We start from the raw sequence: 22,982 nt of genomic DNA on the forward strand, positions 1-22,982 counted from the left end.
GAGGTCACTTTCTCCCTCTTTGACCCTGGGATCCTGTGTTCCATGGTCCCTTCTTGCTGAAAGATGGTGGCCTTTGTAACTTAAGTCTTGGTTTGGAGTCAAGATAACTGTTGTCAGGTTTGGAGTTTGTTTCTAACAGAAATCCATGGACAAACAATGTATACAAAATGAAAGCAAGACGTGTCCTGCCGTTCTTTTGAGAAAAATCAGGGAGCATTTTAGGCCTTCCCACTAGAGGGCACTAGACCCTGCACATGTTCTCAGTCACCTCTTCTGCCACCTGCCTTCACCCCTCTCGGCCCTGACCCCACCCCAACCCTCCGATTCTAAAAAGCTTCTTCCGCGTGCACCACAAGATCTGGATGGAACTACGACCTTGTCTGCTGTGGAAAATTGGGATTCCTGAAATAGATTTTATACCATTCCTACAGATGGAGCTCAGGCCCTATCTTATTTGTTCCAGACTCTGCCTCAGAGAGGAGTTCTGGCACTGCAGTAGACTCAAAGGCTCTGGAGGCCAACACAGCTGCACCTGAGGGATTCTAAAGGTATGTGTGGAGGTGCCAGGAATCCATAAACAACGAACAAAGCTAGTCAGTCTTACCGTATCCTGCCCATAATCACATTATCTACCTCTCATGCTTTCCAGGAGTTTCTACACATCACAACCCTGCTCTCTCTAACTTTATTTTACAGGTCAGGAAAAACTGAGGTCCAGATTTATCCAAAGTTACTTGTAAGAAGCCTCTTTGGCACCCAGCCCACCACCTCCACCATCCCCTCTGGGCAGGAGTCACTGCAGATCCATTAGGCATCAGAACCCCAATGACGACCTGGAATGTGTGCGGCTGCCTCTCCTTCCAGCCATGAGACCCGCAGACCCAGGAAGCTGCCTTCTCTCTCAGTCTAGCACAGTCCTCTACCCATGCTCTCCAGACAGACCTCCAGAAGCACAACTGCAGGTAACAAAATCGTGTGTAATCTCAGAGCAGCAAGAGACCACACACCGTGGGGAAGAATGGAGCATCTTAGTAAGAGGGTGTTAGAAAGAACTTACAGGATTGGGCTTTGGTTTAGTGATTTGCGGGAGAGTTCAAGAAACTCTGGGTGCTGTCAGGAAGTGGGGCTAATCCTTTGATCACATATCTTAATAAATCTCATCTAGGACAGATGGGAGCAGTGCTAACACCAATATTGGTAAAGCAGCAGCAGTAACTTGGATCTGGCAGGAGAGGATGTTTGGTATTTTGTGATTTGCAGTGACCTTGTTTTTTGTCCATGCTTCGATGAAATTATGCAGTGGTCATGTTTATCGTCTCACTTCATTGTGGTCACAACATGACCCTGTCTGAGGTTGGTGTTCTGAGCGACTGTTTATGTCCTACCAGAAAACACGATGGCCCAGCTGGAGTCATCCTGGACAACATCCTAAGCGTAGCTGTTGTTGGCTATTTTCTGGCTGTCGGAAGCTGCTTCCCGCCCACGCCCCTCAACCTGTCTTTAGGCTTATCTTTTATGCCTAGAAGATGTCATGGGGATTAGATTAAATGAAACAGGAATAGCACAGTACCCCACAACTTCCTAATTATTTGAGTAACTAGCTGTCATATGCTGTCCATGGTTTTGGCAATTGCATCTCTGCCTCCCCTGAAGGCCTGCAGAGAAGGGTCCTCCTTTGCCAAATACCACTGTTTAGCATCCTAACCCCAAGGTCATGTCCAACATCTGACTTAGGGGACAAACCTCTAATATCATCCAACCAGGAAGCCGGAGTCAGGACTTGAATTCAGATCTTCTGCTTCCTGATCCTTTGCTGCCCCACGTGCTATGATGACAGGACCAGCTGGGGACAGCCCACCTGGAACCTGGACTTGCCGTTCCAAGTCCAGTAGGGCTTTCTCACACTGCTATTGAGCCTGCAGTTCTCCTGTGAGAGATCAAGGTCCAGGCAACAACAGAAAGGGTGCTGAGTCTGTGAGCTGCCTATCAGTTAAGGGCACTGGCGGGGCACCCTGGGATCCCATGTAACCCTGCAGGGCGAAGGCACAGATGCTGCAGTGAGACCTGAGGCTAGCGGTGATCCAGTAATGTTAGAAGGGTCTTTGCCTTATTCCCTCCTCCTACCCTGCCCCCCACCTCCTTATTCTTCTATATTCTGTACAAATTCCCATCTGAGGACAGATTCTGGAGTTTGTTCTTTGTAACTGTCCCAGACTTGTCCAGTGACCTGGGTTGAGGGTCAGGTCAATCAATGAACATCCAGGAGGAGGTTTCCTCTCTCCCACAGCCTTCACCCCTACCTCCGCTGAAGCCTCAGAAGTCCAAGTTGGAACAGACAATAGACCTACGCTAAGTTATACTCATTTTTTTTTTTTTTTACTTAGGGCTTTGGGGTAACAGAGATGGAAAAATCTGCAGAAACAACTTCTTTTCAAAGAGTTCTCAAACAATTTATTCCACAGGACTTAGGGGTCGTGGGGAGGGCAATAGAATGAATCTCTCCTTCACATGTTTCATAACCCATTGAAAAATATTTTTCCACCCCTCAGCACAGGCAACAGGCACTTCTCAACCTGAGACAGGTGCTATAGTGAAGGGACAGCTTCACTGCTGCTGAAGACAGGAAGGCTTGCTCTCAAATTTTTCTTCGGTTTATTTTCTGTTACCTCAGCACAGAATGTTCTCGCAGGCAAGGTCAATTAAGAGACATCCTGCAATACAAATACAGCTGAGCTGGATGATAAGAGGAGGATTTGGTTAAATATATAGAAATGGTGGTTTCAACTGTTAAATTATTTCGCTTCCTGCCAAGTCAAATCTACGTCTCAGTTTTCTTCTCCAACCTCCCAAACTACCATGAGGAAGTAAGAACAAACCAGGATTTCCACCCACAACACAAATGCCCAACGTTTCTAGGCAGAGTTTCTGTGGAATTCCACACCGCCTTGCTACAGCACTGCACGCTCCCTTGGGGCAAAGAAAAAAGTGAAAGACACACACCCGTGTAACTTACAACATGAATACGATACCCTCCAGGTCGTTAATAAATACTTTATTATGAAGAAATCATCACGGGAGAAATGAGCACAAAATTAGGAATCCTTTTTACAAAAATCTAACGCCACTTCTAACTCTGGTGTCTCAGAACCAAAATGAAGCTGGTTTTCATCTGTTCGTAAGCTTCTAATTAAACTATTAAAACATAAGGGAGCCCAAAAAGAGAACATAGGTGGATAAGCCAATAAAATCATGAGTCACACAGCTTAAAAACTCATACTCTCATTGATGCTGGTAAGTTCTGGACAGGCTCTAATTATTCGGTAATAATGGAAAGAGATTGTTTAGATAATTTATGCATAAAATTCACTGTTAAAACCTTCAATATTCTGGCTCTTTGAACATGAAAATGAAGAGGCAAAATGCTCAGGTCCATTGCTGTAACATAATGGATTTACACATTGTTTTTAAAGTTATGTCGTCCCTATTAGGAGCTAAATAAGAGGCAGAACAGGCAAGAAAGTGGGACTCCAAGGGGATCCAAGGGAAGAAGAGACCGGCCTGCTTTATCCAACAGCACCAGCTGAAGCAGCCCCATCTGCTCAGGGGAGACTCGGGCCGAATACCCAAGTTTGGTAGGTTGTGATGAATTCCGTCCCCCATGTGTCATCTCCACACTGTAAATGTCTTTTCCACACACCTTTTTTCATAGGCAAGAGACTGAAGGCGATCCTATCTGTTCCACCTTTTTAATCCCCCAACTCCTATCATGATGCCTAGCACATAACAGGTGCTAAATAATAAAATCTCTCCATTGTAAATCGACTACACTTCAATGAAGAATAAAAAAAAAAAAAAACTCTCCTCCTGGGACATCTCTAGGACAAGTCTAAGAAGTTTGTCTCAAGTACTATCCCCAAGATCGAAATCTTCCCTCGGGGGGAAAAGGACTTAGCAGGCATTTTTATCTTCATGTAAATATAAAGCATGGATATAGAAGGCTTCATTCTCTGTTCAAGGTGTCAATGAACAGAGGGATGGAAATTTGGAGAAATGGGCAACTCTTCTCATTCGCCAGAAAGTGTCATGCTGCTGGGGACAAGCCTATCCTATAAACCCCATTTGACAGATGGACAAAAGGAGGCCGGAAAGAGGAACACACTTTCCTGAGGTCTTCCATCCCCACAGCCTTCAAGGTTGGTGCAGGTGGTCCCCCACCGAGCCCCTGTTCTGTTCAGTCAGGTCCCCCTGAACTGCCCCAAGAGAAGATGGATCAACTTGGAGACCTAAAGGCACATCGCTCTGCTCGTGGTCTGTGGGGTTTTATTCCCATCACTGGGCCCAGGCAAGTGTATTCAGATGACAGTCTGCCCACACACAGACCCCTGAAGTCACTGTTTGGGGGTGGGGGGAGGGGAAGCCTTAAGCATTTTAACAGCAAGCTTGAGTCTCGGCCCTGGTGGGCGGGAGGGGGCACACTCTGAGACCACAGGACACGGGCATGCACCTGGCTGCAGTCTCCACAGCTCAGGCACTGCCCGGAAGCCTGGGGCTGGCTGTTGTACCCGCGGCCAGGACCACACTCCTACTCTTTCCTAGAAACCAGATGCTGATGGGATCAAAGAGCTGGAAGCCACTTCCTTATTTGGGGTATGGATCTTTTATTTCATAACTGGCAAAGGGCATTTTCTATGCAAAATCTCAGCTAAGCAATTCGCCAGATGCCTAACATACCTGCCCCTAATTCTTTTTCTCACTGATAGCAAATTGAGACTATTCCCCAGACATAGGTTTCTGGATTCATTCTGTTGATCTTTCTCACTCAAAAAAAGTGGTGAGTTACCTTCAGAAAACTAACTTTACAAACCTGGACAGCAGCAGGAACTTTACCTGTTACAATGACCAGAGTATTCTTTTCAATGCTTCAAAATTAACTTTGGAATGATTACCTGAGACTTGCCAATAACTCACATTTTATAAAAAAGGGTTTAAAGTCCATGTGTGTAACACTACCCAGATATAATTCTCTAGGAAGAGAATTCCTATTTTATTTATTTATTTTTTGCAAACAATTTTAGAGGCAGGGTGTTAAACTGATTGAAGTTTCACAAGATTGACATTATTGCTTAAAGTGCTTGAATTGGTTACATAAAAAAAATAAGGTACAGATTATTTTAAATAAAAACTAAAAAAAATTTTTTTTTAGCAACAAAGTCAAATAAATGAATGCCACACAAATACAGTAACTATTTTGGTTATACAGAAATGGAAGCCAAAAATAAATTAATGTAATACTGGAAAACAGAAACTTAATTAGGCAGAAACATAGGAAATCATTTTCCCTGACCCATGCCATTTACATGAGTTAATCACACTAGTGCTGATAAATGCCTTGACCATATAATAGCAAACGAGGGCAAAACATTTAGTACACAATATTTTAATACACATGAATATACAAAGTTGATCAAAATGCAGTGTTTAAAGATAAAATCCATCTGTAATAAAGCTACACTCCAATATCTAAAATAAGCCCTAAGCTCTAGTTAGAACCTAGTTCATTATTAGGCATGCCCATGAAAATTCAGGGTATCCATGAAAATAAACGCATAGGGACCATTTCTGTCATCTTTTTCCCCATTTCATCTGAAATCCAAAATATATCAGGCTATAAAACCAACAAGACTAGTTTCCTCGTCAAACCTACCACCCTCTTGTGTGGTTCCTTGGCTCCCTTCAAACCAGCCCACTTCACGTGGCCTAGGAATGGAAAATGCATCGGAATAACAAGACAAAAAATAGCCTTCTACCAACGTGGGCTGTTAAACAAACGACGTTTTAGCACACTGTACCATAGTCTAGACGTTAAACAAGGAAGTAACCAATAAAGCAAACAGTCCTTCTCTTTTTTAAGTGTCAAACACTGTAACTTATTTTAAAACACCCAGTAGTTAAAAGAAATACAGCAGGTTTCACTCCTGCCAGAAAGTGACACAAAAAGCTGGCCACTGTGGGAATACCGCTGAGCCTTTGTGCTGTCTGACCTCAGGATGGTCTCTCGTATCCCACTCCACTCTCTGCTTCACGCAGCGAATGAAGGATGGAAAAGAAAGAAGTGTTTATGTGCTATCGTCTTCACATAAAGTGAAATGACTGGGGGTGGGGGTGCAGAACGTAGCTGCCTTGTGTTTCTGTCATTTATTAAAGAGGAAGAGGGAAGAAATTCCTGGATAGCTCTAAAGTTTAAAAAACTGATGGAGTGTTGGCGGGTAAGTGTGTTTTGGTCTTTTTTCAGTCTTCTTTTCCTTCATCACATGACCATTTTAATGTCTTTGTATTATCTTCGATATGTATTTTTTAATTCCAAAAATTTATCCATGAATACTGAATTTTAATTGACTTTTTTTTCCTGATCCTTTCTTAATATTGAAATGAATTACTTCAGTTAAGTCACTGGGAAAAACCTTTTACACATTGCAGAAAAAAAAAATCACTGAAACTATGACTTAGCATTTAAATATGACTTCTGTAGGCTTCCAACTGAAATTTTCTTTTTCTAATAAATTAACTTCAAGAATCATTTCAAAGATAATTTTAATAGTTCTTCTTATGTATCAGTTTCAAATATATTAGAGACCAATAATCATTTTCTTAAAGTTTCAACCTGCAGTCAGACATAGGGATTATGTGTAGTACAAATAGCTCCCTGTATCATTCACCTTCAGTTGGAAAGTGTCTCTCCTTAAAAACAGAATAAAAACTCACCTTCCAGGTAAGTGATTACTGCATGTTTCATGGAGGAAAAAAAAAGACAAAATGTTTATAAATATGAATTCGCCTCTAAACAAGGCAAGGTATATTTTCATCACTTGTAGAAAACAATAATGTGAAGATCACCCTGTTTTTGTCTTCTCCAGTGAAAAGTAAAAGATGTTCACTTCAAGCATGATCAGATGAAGTGTTGGCATGCTTATCGAAGTTCTGAGCGATAAACAGTTCAAGATATTTCCAAGATAAGAAATCCAGTTTTCATACAGATAAAGTGCTATGCTCTTACTTGTTGCAAAATGGCCAGTAATATTTTCAATTGCAATTTTAGTTCACATTATGCCAAAAGTTTGCATGTTCGTTCGCTGATTTATTAGGTAACAAAGTAACAGGTTCACAGTATATTATAGTGTATGGAAGCCAATGGACTTCCCAAAGGAAGCCAAGATCTGCAACTCATAATATTTGTAAGAAACCAAAAACCAGCTCAACAGCAAAACACCATATCGACCCTTTTTAATAAAAGGTACCAATATGCAAATGATCTAATAAATACACATATAACAAAAGTGAAAAAGGTAAAAGTAACTATGGTGAGATGAGGTTCTTCCAAAATGCTCCGTTGTGTCGAGCCTTCTAGGAGTCTGAGCCAAAGACACGCCACCACTTTGTCCATCCCTCCACTCGCCTACTGACACTTCCTTTTCCCCACCTTCAAACCCAGCTAACTCCAGTGTCTCCTGGAGAGAAGTTTCCACATTAGCCCTGGGGCTCGCCAGCGCCTCAGTAAACAGACTGAAATGTTCAAATGTCAACAGCTGTCCAACGCGGCTGATGGTGGGCAAGGTGAGTAATTTGGTTCTTCTCAGTAAAGGATGGTGTCGGTGCCGACTGGCCAAGGAGAGCTGCACCTGAGGCAGTCACCGTGGTCTCAGCCCTGCCACTACTGGCCGCGAAACACCAGCGGGATCAGAAAGATACCTTGGAAAACTTAGCAGTGCTGGATAAAAGATAGATACAACTCACGGGACAGAAGAAAAGTGTCACTAAAAACAAAGAGCAGAGTTATTTTCCTGAAACTCGATTTTGGTAGAAAGATAAGAAAAGGAAGTCTCCACTGTGCACCAAAGCTCCCTCGTCTTGGCTTCGCCTGCCCTGAGCTCCGCACCTCCCGGGCCCGGGAATCGTGCTGGCGAGGTGAGCACAGCCCGGGCAGACGCGAGCCACCGGCACGGCTTCTCTTCGCCCTGCTCCACCTGGGGGGCGGTCTCACTTTTGAGGTTACTCACTTTTAAACATCTTCACTTGCACAAACTTAAAGCTATAGTTCCAGCTCTAAGAGGTGAATGTCTACCCAATTCTTCTGTCCTTCTGTCAGAAAAGAGGCAGAGAAGCTAAAGATGGGTAGCAGTGTTTCCAGGGACAAGTTAAAGGAATGCATTGAAGGAGACCCCGGAAGCCATTTAGGAAGTTTAGCTAAGACCCCAATAGACTCGACGTTCGTAGGAACTGTCATTCTAATTCAGCCAGACACATAGCAGGTGACACAGCATGTACCCAACCCTAAAATTAACAAAAGTTATTCCCCTAACCCTTACTACAGTCTGATTGTAGTTAACTCCACCTCAGACTAAAACAAAACCACGAGTAGTGCTGCATGTAGAAAAACGAGGGAGAGAGAGTGTAACATGGCCAGACCACCGAGACTCGGGGTAACACCTGGTGGCCGCTGAGGAAGAGGAACGTCTGGGAAACCAGGTGAGAGTGCTTTGAACATTTCCCCCACTTGAATCAGTCCCACAGCTCTGTGAGTTATTCTCTTGACTGATAGAATAAAATATATCCAGATTCGGAATTTTTTGATATATCTGATGTCAGGCCATAGAATTCTTCAATAGCTTGGGCATCTATTTTCTGCAAGAAAGAGAGAAATAAAACAATACAATGGTTTAACATGATTTCTGGGAGAAGGAAAGAAAAAATGGAATGCACGAGAAAATGTAAGAAACTGTCATAAATTCACAGTTGGGGACTTTCAATAGCAAACAGAATTCCACAGACTTGACAGGGAGACATGATTACATGCATCGTGAACTGTGAGGGAAGAAAGTCACCCTTCAATCTGTCAACCATAGGGGGGCACTCTTTGAAGAAGCCAGGACTTCTGCTATCAAATGATAAACTGGGGGAGCTCTTGGGAATAACGTTAATTCTTCCAGGTCAGCAGAGTTTACTTCCTTTAGTGCTACCCTAAGTGGGCTAAAATAGACCATGTCTTTGAGTGTGGAATTCTCTCCAGCTGATACTCCTTTACAACAAAATCAAAATACAAAAAAATAAAAATCAATATACAGAACACTTAAGTGTAATATAAAGATTTCCAGGTTTAACAGACTGAAAGAATTTTTAAAAAATAATCAATATAAGAAAAATTTGGTGTAACAAAGTAATTTTAATAGAACTTCAAAGTTTATTTGGTCTGTACCAGACAGGGCTTTAGTCACAGTAGTAAACAGGATTTACATGTAAATATGACAGCAAAGAGGTCCCATGTCTATGGCTGATCAGTTAACTGAACAAGAACACAGTACTCACAAGCCCATGGTCACACCCCTTCGCCCCTTCCAGAGAGGATGGGGAGCAGCAGAATTGAGCTTGGAGAGAAATGAAGGTTGTTTTCAACTCAGATTATGGGAAAACAGACCTACTTTAGAAAAACCTACTTTACATACACATCCCAAAATGTCTACGCCCCACCCCAATGATATAATAATCTGCATACCAACCTCTACAATGTCATCATCAAACAAAAGCCAGAAACCATGACTTTTCACAATAGTAATATAATGCCCACGATTAGGACCACTGGAAAAGAACAAACCAAAGCAAGTTACCAGGTTAACATTTACTGCTTTATAAAATGCTATGTAGCTCTTTAGATACAGTGATTCACTAGAAAAAAAAACAAAACTCTATCACCAGGACAGAGAACTCAGTATAGGTCGTGTCTACGTCCACATTCGTTTGGCCACAACTCATGGAGTAACATCCAGATGCCGATGCTGTGCTGGGCACAAGGGAAAGGTGAGTAAAACGTTTGTCTCTTAAGCACTCACAACCCACGGGGGAAAACAGACATTCAAATGCAACAAATACAAACTTACAGTTACTGTACACCTATGATGTGCCAGACTCATTCTGGCTGTGAGGCCAAAAAAAGCAGTGAACAAGACAAAGCCCCCACTCTCTTGAGGTCAGGGTTGGAGAGGTAATAAGCAGGCTATAATATCAATAGATTTCAGGTGGTGCTAAGTGCCGGGAGGAATAAAGCAGAGTCACGGGGTGGTGAGTGACAGAGAGAAGCACTACTCGATACAAAGTGATGACAGAAAGCCTCTCCGATAACATGAAATTTTAGCAGAAGAAAATTTCCCTGAAGGAAAGAGGTGAGAGTATGTGTGTGTGAAACAAGTCATGTGACCATATGAGAGAAGTTTCAGGAAGGGGTAAGAGCAAGTGTGAGGGGTGAGAAGGGGCGGGAAGAGCTCTCGGCGTGTTCACCAAACATCAGGAAGCCAGAGCCCAGCGGGCCCGGGGCGTGGAGGAGGGGAGGCGAAGGGGGTACCGTGGTTAAGATTCCGGACTTCTCTGAGAGTGAGCCAGGAAGACGCTTGGGAATTTTGAGGAGCGACATAATGTGTCTGAAGTTTTAGAGGATGTTAAACCATAATAATAACAAATAGGAAAACAGAGAGTTACATTATTACACGCTATTAAAAAAAAGCAGGAGGAACAACTACACAGCAGTTACTGTCATCAGATTTGCACAACTGAGAGGAATTTAACTGTAAATCTAGAGTTTTGGGTTGTTTTTTCCAATGCACCATCAAAGTGAAGCTGTATTTGCCTTTCTTTAAATACAAGATGACCCACAGGCTCTGTTCCTGCCTTTCTCCAACCTCACCCGGCCACCCCTCCCCTCCAGCCCACTTGGCCTCGTCTGTTCACACACATCACCCGCTCCTGCCTTGGGCTTTGCATTTGCCGGAAATGCCTGAAATGGTCCCCCCGCCCCCGCCCCACGTTTGTACTCTTGGCCCTTTTTATCCCTTAGGCCTCCGCTCAAATGTCACCTCGGTAGAGAAATCTCTGCCGACCACCTTCCCTGGAGAGGTGCCTCCCGCTGCTCTCTGTCATCGCCCTGTTTCTTCCTCAGAGCGCTAATCAAGATAATCAGTTACTTGGCAGTGGTTTTCGGTGGTGGCAGGCTGGTGCGTTTACTTGTTAATTATCTGTCTTTCCTGCTAGATCCTCAGCTTCATGAGGGCAGGGCCCCTGTGAGTCTTGCTCACTGCAGTACCTTCAGATCCTGCCACAGAACCCAGGAAATACGGGTTGAAAAATATTTGCAGGAGAGATCAATGAATGAGGCTGTGCACCCAAGGCAACAGTGGGCCAGGAGGTCCCGGCATGAGAAGGGAGCGCTCAGTTCCCCAAACTTGGAGCTTCCCAGTGCCCACGGCCGGAAGCCACCTGATCCCTGTGCATGGGCAGCCCCGCTCTGTGTATGAGAACAGCCCCACCTCTAGCGGGGTGGAATTTAGTATATGTACTGCCAAAGCGAGCACTCTAGCAGGGAGGAATTTAAAGCATCCTCGTGAGTAGCATGCATGACTCGGCACCAGCTCTCCCTTGCTCCCAGGGCTGCTCTGACCTTGGGCGCCCATTAAAGAAGCTGACCATTCTTGAACCCCACCTCCCACTCGTCCCCCAGTTCTCATAAGTGGATCTCTGCCTCGTCCTCACCAGTGCCCCCAGGGATTAGAGTTGGCACCAGAGAGATCCATTCTGAAACCCCCTGTGGTCCCCACATCCCAGGGTGCTCTGCTTCCTGTCACCCGTCCACCCCGCCCACCTTGGCCACCAGGGACCCTCCAGGTACCAGGCTCTGCCTGCCCCAAGACCTCCTCCCAGCCCAGTGTTCACGGCTAGTTTCCAGATCACTGGACCCCATATTCTTTAAAAGACTAACTGTTGGGGGAGGGTGTAGCCCAGTGGTAGAGTGCCTGCTTAGCGTGCATGAGGTCCTGGCTTCAATCACCAGTACCTCCATAAAAACAAACAAACAAACACACCTAACTAATAATAAATAAATAAATAAACCTAATCACCCCCCCAAAAAAAGACTGTTAGACACATTCTTCAGGGGAAATACAAAGGTAGCTTAAAACTGACCAATAAATACAGCTCTCTGAGAATGTAAGAAAACAACCTGTGACTTAAAGCTACTCTGCACAGAACAAAAATGAGGTGTTTCAGATGTGAAGTTACAGATTCTGATACCACCCACCCAGTATGGCAAAAAAATCAATCCATCCATTCTTCCACACGGAACCACATATCCTCTTGGTAATGGTCTGTTCACCAAGATGGGATCCAGGTGGATGGAGAGGAGAGGACGCCTGCTTGGTGACAGGCCCCAATCTAAAGCCTACAAGCCGGAGAGAGCCTGCTGATCCCAGGGAGGGGACACAAACGCCTCTCAGCCAAGCGAAGGATAGTGAACAGGTGAATTTTCAACAGACTTTTGCATGCTTACACCAAATTATGAAATAAAAAATATTTCTTCAGAGACTTTCAGCAAAATATTTTGTTTCTCCAAATTTAAGAGAAGCTTCCAGTCTTTATTCATACATCTTAAAATACTTTTGAGATCCTACTATATACGTAACCTGGTTTTTAACAAATTAAAATCATAGCATAAACATTTATTTCTCCATGTTATTTCAAACTCCTCCTAAGTATCATTTGTATCCAATGGAGATTAAATTATTTCCCTTGTGATAGAACATTATGATGATGATGCATTTATTTTTTATTTTTACTTTATTATTTTATTTTATGATGTATGTTTAGATTTGTTTAGAGTTGATAAACAGACTGGAGCTTGGAGGCGATCCCCCTAAAGCACCGTTACCACTGAGCCTCACCCCCCAGGAAGGGCGTGGCGGGGTCTGCTCTGGCCTGGGGACGGCACTTCCCTCGCGCACCCCGCTCCCGCCGCGCTCACCTGCCACAGTGAACCACCACCGCGACCAGGTCGTACATGCGGTCCAGGTTCACCGCGTCACTGGAGGTGTTGAAGAGCCGGAGCTCCAGCGGGAAGACCACGCGGTAAGACAGCTTCGTGTACCTGTGCAGCTGCTCCATGTACTTGAATCGCTTGAGGTGCAGGGCCAAGATCATGGGCAGCTTTTTTACTCTCATCCTAAGAAACCATGAAGTAGAGAATCAGTGGTACCTAACCCTGTGAGGGGAACAGGATACACCGCTGCCTGCACAAATGGAGAGCAGGAGAGGGTCCAGCAAATTTCAAACCAGCAAACAGCCAAACTGCTCACAGGAACAGAAGTACGTTCGCTTATGCAGAGCTGACTTCTCCTGCAGACTTAGCTAACCGGAGCCCAGCCAGCAGAGAAAAGGGCAACAGGGGAAACTCTGCTCAAAGAGACATCGCAGAACTTTTGTACCAATAAAACTATGCTGTGCAACTCCACATCACTGCCCTCTGCCTCCCAGGGAGGAACAGGATTTGGTGGATCCCCCCAAAGAAAAAGGAGGTTGAGGACAAGCAGAAGGGTGCGGTCTGGCTGCACAGGTTCTGAGGACGGACCGGCAGGGAAACCTGAGACACAGCCCGCTGCAGGCCAGCAGATAAGACAGCATGCTGGGCCCACACTCCCTCCCCTCCTGTGCCCCTGGGCAAGTTCTTTCCCTTCTCTGGCTCTCGGTTTCCTCACCTGTAAACACAGGGGTTGGCTTAGGGCTATATTCCCCAAAATGGGTTCATGAGAGCACTGGAGATGTTAACGGATGTGAGGTTTCTGGGGCCAAGTCTGGACAATGCTCACCCCTGAAGGCTTCAGACGGCAGGAATGAGCCTCTGTGAGTTACCTTGAATGTGCCACAGCCACGGGCAGGGTAAATTTAACTCACAATAGGGCTTCCCAGGATAATTAAAATGTCAAGTTTTTTTTGGCTTCTGGGGGCAGGACACAGGCAATGGCTGGTTATCTCAGATTGTCTAAGAGCTGTGACTGGCTAGTGCTGGTGAACATGGGCAACCTCAGGTTCTGCAGCAACTTGGAATGGGGCAACTTTCTTATCACCTACCCAGAGAACCGATGTTACTGATTTCTTCGTGATTCCTTATTAAACATTTGATTTTTTTTTTAACCTCTTACGTCTTTTAAATAAGAAGTTCCAATGTTGAGGCAATACTAACAACACTATCAGGTGGTCACTATGTGTTATGCATTATGCTAAGTCCTTTTTGTAATTCCCCTTTAATTTTAAGAGGAGAGTGATCATACCTGCTCACCATTTGTTCACTCAGCAGGAGTACCTGGCACACTGAACAAACAAATGAACAGAATGATGGACGAACAATCGGACGAATGGGTGCACTCCCCCAGGTTGGCATTCTTACCCTAATTTTCCAGTGAGGAGGGTAACTGACTTCTCCAAAGCTACTTGGCAACAAGCCCGTGGGACTGGGACTCACAACCAGATCTGTGCAGCCCCAGTCTGGTTCCTTCTGACTACACAAAGCCACCCTCCGAGGCTAAACCCTTCACTCACCTTTTCTGGGCCTCCTGTTTGCTGCAGCATGTTTCACAATAATATTTCTGTTCACTGCACAGTGTTTCTGTGTTGCTGAAGTCTCTGCAAAGAAAAATATTTTCAACTTAAAAGAGGTCCAATGTGTACTCGGTTTACCATGTTTGAAACTCTCTATTACCTGCAGGGTAATGTTTAAGGGAATGTGGGGAAAGAGGTGAGAAGAAAAGAACCTTTTTGGGAGCAGGTGCTGTGATGCCAGCAGAGCACGTGCACCGGGCTGGGCTGACTCCACCACGAGAGATTTTCAAGGACAGCTTTATTTAATGGAACAGAGAGATCTAAATTAGGGTTTCCAACTGATTCAGAGAAAACCTCAGGGTTTAACAGAGAATACCTGCAAACGGAGATAAAATTACAACAGAAAAATACTAACTACAGTAAAAAGCCCACCATTAGAGTGAGAGTCGAGTCCAAAAACGTCAATCACACAAAATGCAAGGTGACATTATTATGCAGTTAATGACAAACAGTATGTCTCAGGTGGTCTCTATTTTCCAAAGAGCACAAAAGATGATAAAATTTAAGCCATATTCAATGGCCTTCACTTTGAACTAAGAAAGTCCCAAATTCCCAGATGGCTGCTTCCTGCCACTGCCTGCCCCCACCTCCCCACATGCCGGGAGGTAAGAGCTCAGCCTGCCTCCTTCTGAGAACAAAGGCCATTGTGAGGTGACATCCATGTCAGGCGGTTTTACTGGACTACTTGTAGTTTTCATTTTTAAAATGTCATAGCTTCTCATTCTTCTCTGGTCATCGAGTCTACTTAACATTCCTGTGGTACTGCTTCAAAGGCTGAAAAAACAGCCAGAATACAGTAATACCCTCGAGTCCTGAAAAAGTCTTTCCTTACTCACAGGGAGTGTCCTAGCACCAGAATGATCAGACTTTATTAAACAGCAAATGCTATTTACATGGTGTTAATGACTCAGCCATTGAAACAGGGCTTAGCAAAAGAAAACATAGATCGTTCGTTCATCACATGCCTCAATGTGGACTGGGAGTGCCCTGTGCTAGGTCTTCAGAGAACGCCTGCCCTCACACAGCTCACAGTCTACTGGAGACACAGGCAGTGAGCCATTTACACCATTTAGTGTGCACCGCAGGTCAAACAAACCATTTCACACAACTGATTCCCCCATCTAAACCCCTTCAGTGGTTTCTCAGTGCACGGAGGAATAAAATCCCAATTTCCTGCCGTAGCCAACCGGCTGTGTGTCCTCAGACCCTGACTGCTCTTCCGACTCACCCCCTACCCAGCCCCACCTCCACTCTGCTCCAGCCCCACTGGCTGTGCCATGCCCTCCTGCCTCAGGGCATTTGCAGGGCATCTGCATCGGTAGCTCCTTTCCAGATGCTTCCATGGCTGGCCCAGAGCTCAGCCTAAATGTCACCTCTTTGGGGAGGACTTCCCCAGCCACTCTCTCCAAACCCATCCAGCCCCTGTCCTATTGCTGTCTTGCTTTCTTCTGAGCATTTACCACTATCTGAAACCATCCTCCTAGTCATTGGATTACCAAGAGTCAGAGAAACTTAAGAGATAAGCATTTGACATGGATTTGTGATGGGGCTATATATAAACCTAGCACACAGAAGAAGTTTCTCAAAATGAACAGAAAAGACATTTAAAAAAAAGAAGAAAAGTAGTTTTAAAAAGAGAGCTTGTGGAGAATTAAAAGGCTACTTTCTCCTAATACCTAGCTGCCCTCCCCGACACTGGGAGAATGGGAATTTTTAGTAAGAGGAGGACAGAGGAAGAGGAAAGTGGTTTCAGAACACATAGCACTTGGAGGAGAAAGGTAAGTTTCTGTGCAGGAGCCACAGGGAGGGACTAAGGCACTGAAGTGGAAAGCAAAAAATACCAAAAGGGCCATGGAAGGATTATTAAGATAAACTTCACGTATTTTAAGTTTTGCCTGAGGCCATCCCTGAACTTTTCAAAAGAAAAAAATTTTCTCAGTCTCCTATGATAGAGGGCTCATGCTGCCTAAAACATAGTGCTGAGATTTGAAATGTCAGAATTACAGCTCAGCTACAATACGGATTTCATGGCTTCTCTAGACCTGTATCCTAAATTAACCACTATTTATTTCATCATTTCTCTGGGACTGAAGTGCATTGAAAATGTACTGTAATTGATCACCAAAATCCCTTCTGGAAGGAGGCGCCAGAGATCTTACATTTAAATCCTACAATTTTAGCTTGATTTTTTAACTCTTTTCAAAATCAAAATAAATGATAGATTAAAACATCACATCAGAAGCAACAGGCAGGCATGATGTTAAAGAAGAAAATTCATCATTCTAATTTGAGAAGCAAACCCTCAAGAATGCAAACCAGGGGAAGTGCCAGGACGGCAGAGTGGAGACTCACAGCTCACCCTCTCCCACTAATACACCGAGAATTGCATCTACAAACCCAATGAACTGCACAGAACACCTACTGAACTCTGACAGAGTGTCTCTCGCTTTGAAATACAGGATTCTCACAAAATCTGGTAAGAGAAAAAGAGAAAGAAAAAAGAAAAAAATCAGTGTGGGACCAGTCCTGCAGGGAAGCAAAGGAAGAAAGGCACCCTCATGCTGGGATACCCCTCTCCCGCCAGGAGGTCAGCGCGGACAGAAGTGGAGCTTCCGAGGCTCCAAGGAGAAAGTGGCAGCCGCTTGGCAGACAGAACTAGGAGACACTGGCACTGAGGGCCCCTGCAATGCCCAGCCCTAGACACAAGCCAGCAGGGACGAGCGGACACTGCCTGGTGGAGATCGGTGACGAGCCCAGGGAGAGGGCTGGGGCCCACTATACCAAGGCAGCCACAGGGGACTGGAGGGCGGTGTGAACTCTGGCTGGGGGTGTATGTGAAACAGAACAGCCTGCGACCCCCATAAAAAAGCACCATTGCTGTTGTGCATGGGGGGCGGGGGGCCCAACACAGCCACACCAGAGCCCCCGTTTTGTCTCCGCTTGGCTCCATTGTTGAGGAGAGGTGTGTGAAGGCGGGACTGAAAGCTGAATCCATACCCTGTGGCCTTGCAACTTCACAAGTGGGACTGAGATTTGTTTACAGCCCCAGGCAGAGAGGGTGGATTTCCTCTCTCTGGACCCTCTGGGACAGACAGGCAGTGAGTGCAGTTCTGGCACACAGCAGGGGCGAATACGGGTATTTACAGCAGGCTGGCCTGGTGGCTGGGCTGGGGTCTGCACTGACCCTGTGGCACTCCATGGGTTCAGGTGTGTGACCGCACGCTCGCTAGGCGGGCCCTAGTGCCTGACATTGGCAGATCTGCGCTGGTGGTTCTTGGGGCCCAGAACTTGGGGGACACCAGAGTGGGTGGCCGACATTCCCGCAGCTTAGGCGGGGCACAAAGGCAACATGAACAAAGAGTCCTTTCTAAGCCTTATAACAAGTGACAGTCAGCACCACAAAGGGCACTTCCCAGTGGACATCTCAGCTTATTCTTCCCAACTGGAGAGCTCCAACCCTGCCTACTACACACCACAGCTCAGAAATGGGTCTAGAAGGCCACACAGCCAGAGAAATGTAAGTAAAGTGAATCAGCAGAGGAACCACTCCCAACTAAAAGAACAAGAGAATTCCCTGAAAGAACGATCAATGAAATAGACCTCGATAGTCTATTAGATCATGACTTCAAAAAGGGGATGATCGATGCAATGAAGGAGCTAAAAGAGACCATCAATAGAGACAGAATACTTTAAAAAGGAAGTTGAAACTATACAGAAGAGCCAATTAAAAAGAGAAAATTCAATTGCTGAGGTAAGAGCTGAGCTACAGGCAGTAAAAAGCAGACTAGATAATGCAGAGGAACGAATAAGTGACTTAGAAGACAGGATAACAGAAATCACCCAGTCAGAACAGCAGACAGAAAAGCAAGTAAAAACCAATGAAAGCAATATAAGGGACCTATGGGATAATATAAAGCGTGCCAACCTACACATAATAGGGGTCCCAGAAGGGGAAGAAAGAGAAAAGGGGATTGAAAAGGTGTATGAAGAAATCATGATTGAAAACTTTCCAAACCTAAAGAAGGAAACAAATACCCAAGTACAGGAAGCACAGAGGGTCCCAAACAAGAACCCAAACAGACCCACACCAAGATATATTATAATTGAGATAGCCAAAGTTAAAGATAAAGAAACGATTCTAAAGGCAGCAGGAGAAAAAGAGTTAGTTACAAGGGAACCCCATAAGGCTTTCAGCTCATTTCTCTACACAAACACTGCAGGCCAGAAGGAAATGGCAAGATACATTCAAAGTTCTGAATGAGAAAAAGCTGGAACCTAGGATACTCTATCTGGCAAGACTACCCTTTAGAGTAAAAGGAGAGACAAAGAATTTCACAGACAAGCAAAAACTAAAAGAATTCAGCAATACTAAACCTATGCTAAACAAGATATTGAGAGATCTACTCTAAATAGAAAAGAAGCAAGAAGCTATAGAAACGAGAAAACCATAATTGGAAATGCGGTAACTACAATGAGTTGCAAGAGAATAAACATGAAGATGCTAAAAAAAAAAAAAAAGGACATCAATATCATAAAAGGTGGGAGTGGGGAGAAAGAAAACATAGATTTTCTCTCTTTTTTTCCTTCATTCTTTTTAGGATGTAGTTTGAGCCTACATGACTACCAGTCTAAAGCAAACAGATATACTAAGGGGTTAACATACTTGAAAAATAGGGTAACCACAAATTAGAAATATACAATAGAGTCACAAAAACCAAAAAGAAACCAAGCTAATACAAAAGAAGATTATCAAGTCAGAAAAATACCACATGATATCACTTATATGTGGAATCTAAAAATAAAATAAAATAAAATAAAGACAAATGAACTTATGTACAAAACAGACTCTGACATAGAAAACAAACATGATTATTAGGGACGGGGAAGGGGATTGGAAGGGATAAATTGGGAGTTTGAGATTTGCAGATGCTAATATATGTAAAATAAACAACAAGTTCATACTGGACAGCACAGGGAACTATATTCAATATCTTGTAGTAACTTACGGTGAAAAAGAATATGAAAATGAATATATGTATGTTCATGTATGACTGAAGCATTGTGCTATACACCAGAAATCGACACAACACTGTAAACTGACTATACTTCAATAAAAATATATATAAAGTTAAAAAAAAAAGAGGAATGCAAACCAAATTAAAGCATTAAAACGGGCCAGAAAAGATTAGAATCATTTCCTCTTTTGTCTCAAACAGAAAAAGCTCAGGATCAGCCGGCATCATCTATTCCTTGGGCTTTTCTCCTGCACTTGGTTCTTTTGGGGGAGGCTGGAAAGCTTCCACCCCCACCACGGAACTCTCAACAGTGAGCAGCAGCAGGCAACGCCCAGCAGACCTCTCTGCATTTCTGTTGGGCAGGTGAGCTCTAAGGCATATATGAGGGCAGGTCTAGGTGAGTCAGACAAGGTCTAGTATAAGGATGATGTAAAATGGGTTGGGGTGGGGCCTTCAGGAATATCAGTCCAATCAGAGGAGAATCTGATGTTGCGGAAAAGGCACTCTGAGGCTATTCTGTATCCACCCTTCCCAGCTTTAACATCTCGAAGTACCTCCAGCCTCCTTCATCAGGTATGTATCACCAATATAGACATTTCTCCAGGAAAAAAAAAAAAAAGAAAAAAAAAAAGGAAACATAATTCTGGGCCACATTTGTTTATAACAAGGTTCCCCAAAGGTTGAAATTATAACTAAAATTAGCCCTTTACCTGGTTGGTCTCAAAGCTACAGCAACTGCCATCTGCCCTTTTGAACAGCTCAGGGATTTCTTAGATGGGAGGAGAAGCAGTCAGCCTCCTAACTCCAAATTCTCCTTAACTCCCCTTCTCAAAGAAGGAGAATGGGGAAGGAATACCTTTCCTCCCATTCCTGCACCTACGACCAGTGTTGGCACAACCTTAACTTTTTCTACTCCCTGTGACCACAAAACATCGGGGAAATTGAAAATGGCTTCTTTTTCACAGGAATATCAGGAGCCCACGCCATAAAGAGAACCACTCAGGAGAAAAAGGGCCATCCTGACCTACAGCACACTTTGCAAACAAAGAGATAACAAATGTGTCCTACACACCTGGACCCAAGGAATTTGAGACAAGGACTGAAATGCCAAACCAACAGGAGGCACTAAGGTAACTATGGGGTGTGGGGGCTGGCTCAGACTCCTGGGGATCGGAGAGCAGTCAGCCCCCAGCTTGCACAATACATGACACCCGATGAACCAAGAAGCTCTTCCAGGTTTAAGTCGGTGCCTTTGCCCTGAAAGATGACTTTCTGACGGTCAACGGCCACAGCAAGTCCCTGTAGTCCGTGCTAAAGAGTTCTAAGTGAACCGAACTCCTGCTAGAACAACTCTGTCACCCAGTTCCCACTGATAAAAACAACACTGCCTTGTTTTGACACGATAAAACGTCTCTGAGCTGGGGTATCCTGAGCAGTGGGGAGGCCGGCCCTGACCACTCAGTCCACACCGGCGCCCCCACTACCAGGCACTCTCCTTCAAAGCGTGGGTCCCCGTCCGAGGAGTCCCACTGGAATGTAAGTGCTTGTGAGATGTGTCTCCAACCCTCCCTCCTCTACTTCCAGCGTCCAGAACAAGGCCAGGCTAATTTTAAGTGCTCACAATGCCCTGTTGAAAGGAGGAGAAGGCAGTAAGGACAGGACAAGGGAATCGTGTCTTTATATTAACTCTGGGCACGTTTTCAGCACACAAGGCAACATGCAGTACCTGCAGTGATCCCGGCTGTGTGTCGTGCTTACCCTCCTGGCTGCTTATCTCCCCTCACCTCTCATGGGGACGAAGTTTTGTCCATGAATGATCTCCACACAATGCTAAAGGACGGAGGGGAAGGCAATGCCCTCATCGGTTCTCAGCTCAAAAGGGCATAATTTTTGAAATAACACATTAGCTTAGGAAAAGAAAGTTAATGGTGGGCATCTGTAGCACTTTTCAACTTCATTGTGTGACTCTGTGACTGTGTCTGTGTGTGAGAGACTGATGGAGGCCAAAGTATACATCTGTATTAAAGATTAAAAACTTATTTTAAACATAATGACTAATGACTTCCACTTGATCCTCTCTCTTCTCAGCAGGACTCTTCTCCAGACCACATATACTTATTTTTAATCTCTCTTGGGAAAGAAGAAATAGAAAATAATAGGATTATATTGGTTTAACAAAAAGGAAGATTATCTCCTGAAGAAATACAGGATTTTTTTTCTCCTACTTACTTACTAGCCTGATCAAAAGCTCAGACCACAGTCAGAATTCATGAGGTTACCTTAGACAATGGGTAATAGATGTATTCTGCTCCACATCGACAGAAAGGTCAAGAAAATCTTCATCTTTGCTACTAACCTGAAGCAAAAAAAAAAAAAAAAAAAAAGAAAGAAAGAAAGAAGATATTAGAAACATAATACGTAATACTCAAGTAGCTAAAACTCTGAACACTTACAGTAACCAAAAACCACAAAGGCAGTCAAAGTCATATGTGGCTTTATACATGTATACTTACTGGCAACCAGCTACCTTGAAAACAATCCAGAACAAGAGAAAACCCTAAATTCTCAATTTAACCTTATCTGCATCTCAGCTTTGATTCAGACTTTTCATAACTAAAATTCAACCCAATTTCTCTTCCTGTCCATTCATTTCCCCCGCTATTTCAAAGTAGGAAGGATCGCACAGGTACCCATAGGGCTCAGACTGGCAGAATGGTAACAATGGAAATGCAAGAAGGCCCACAGCCTTAAAAAGCCTCCTGCTCAGATGATCACCCTGAGTTAAGTTGTCTGTACTTCCTGCCAGTCCCTTAAAATCAGTCCCTTCCTCTTGTGCCATCACTCAAACTGCGAGTGTGGCCAGGGAGCCTAGTGTGCTATGGGCTGGAAGGTCACGCTCACTACACATACAGTTGTCCTCTGGCCCAGGAAGAGTCATCATCTGCAGACCACCCCCCATGCTGTCCGTGAGAACAAGCAGACCTGGAGCTGGCTGGGAGCCTTGGCTTACACGGGCCCATCAGACTGTGGACAACTCTCAGCCAAGCTGGTCACCAGCTTTCTGATGCTTTTCTGCCCCCACAGCTCACACCACCCCAATTCGGGGTCTGTGCTCATGGAAGCTCACCAACTGAGGCTTGCCTCCCAGCAGCCCACCAGCAAGCCTGGTGTTCTTCTGTCTTGGAGTGGGAGGGACAAACTAGCTCAGCAGCAACTTTGAGCTGCCCAGGCAACAGGCAGCAAAACGAAAATAATATTCCTGTAAATGTGACAACTATCCTGTGACTCAATACTTCACTGCTGGGAAATTATCTAAAGAAACATTCAGGGATGCGGACACAATCCCTTATACTTTTCCAAGTACACACAAGAATGGGTACAGGCAGGCTGCCCAGCTCCACATCCTCTCTCTGTCACTTAGAAAGTAGATGACTTTAGGCCAGGTACTTAGCCTCTCTGCACCTCAGTTTTCTCACCTGCAAAGTGGGGGCAGCAAGAGTA

General features: G+C 44.5%; 1 protein-coding gene across 5 annotated transcripts in view; it reads right to left on the reverse strand.

Annotated features, from left to right (window-relative positions):
- Window positions 1–3,036: 3,036 nt before the first annotated feature.
- USP46 (ubiquitin specific peptidase 46) overlaps window positions 3,037–22,982 on the reverse strand; it is a 60,325-nt gene continuing 40,379 nt past the window's right edge. For 2 of the 5 annotated variants that reach the window (XM_032497330.1, XM_032497334.1), the window contains exons 5-9: window positions 21,761–21,837; window positions 14,407–14,490; window positions 12,836–13,033; window positions 9,552–9,630; window positions 3,037–8,679 (exon numbers count right to left, since the gene is read on the reverse strand). In XM_032497330.1, coding sequence (XP_032353221.1) covers window positions 8,578–8,679; window positions 9,552–9,630; window positions 12,836–13,033; window positions 14,407–14,490; window positions 21,761–21,837 — 540 coding nt within the window. In that variant the 3' untranslated portion in view covers window positions 3,037–8,577. The other 3 variants (XR_004326229.1, XM_032497346.1, XM_032497350.1) reach the window with 3 other exon arrangements.

Source organism: Camelus ferus, chromosome 2, assembly GCF_009834535.1.
Source record: "Camelus ferus isolate YT-003-E chromosome 2, BCGSAC_Cfer_1.0, whole genome shotgun sequence".
NCBI classification, from domain to species: domain Eukaryota; kingdom Metazoa; phylum Chordata; class Mammalia; order Artiodactyla; family Camelidae; genus Camelus; species Camelus ferus.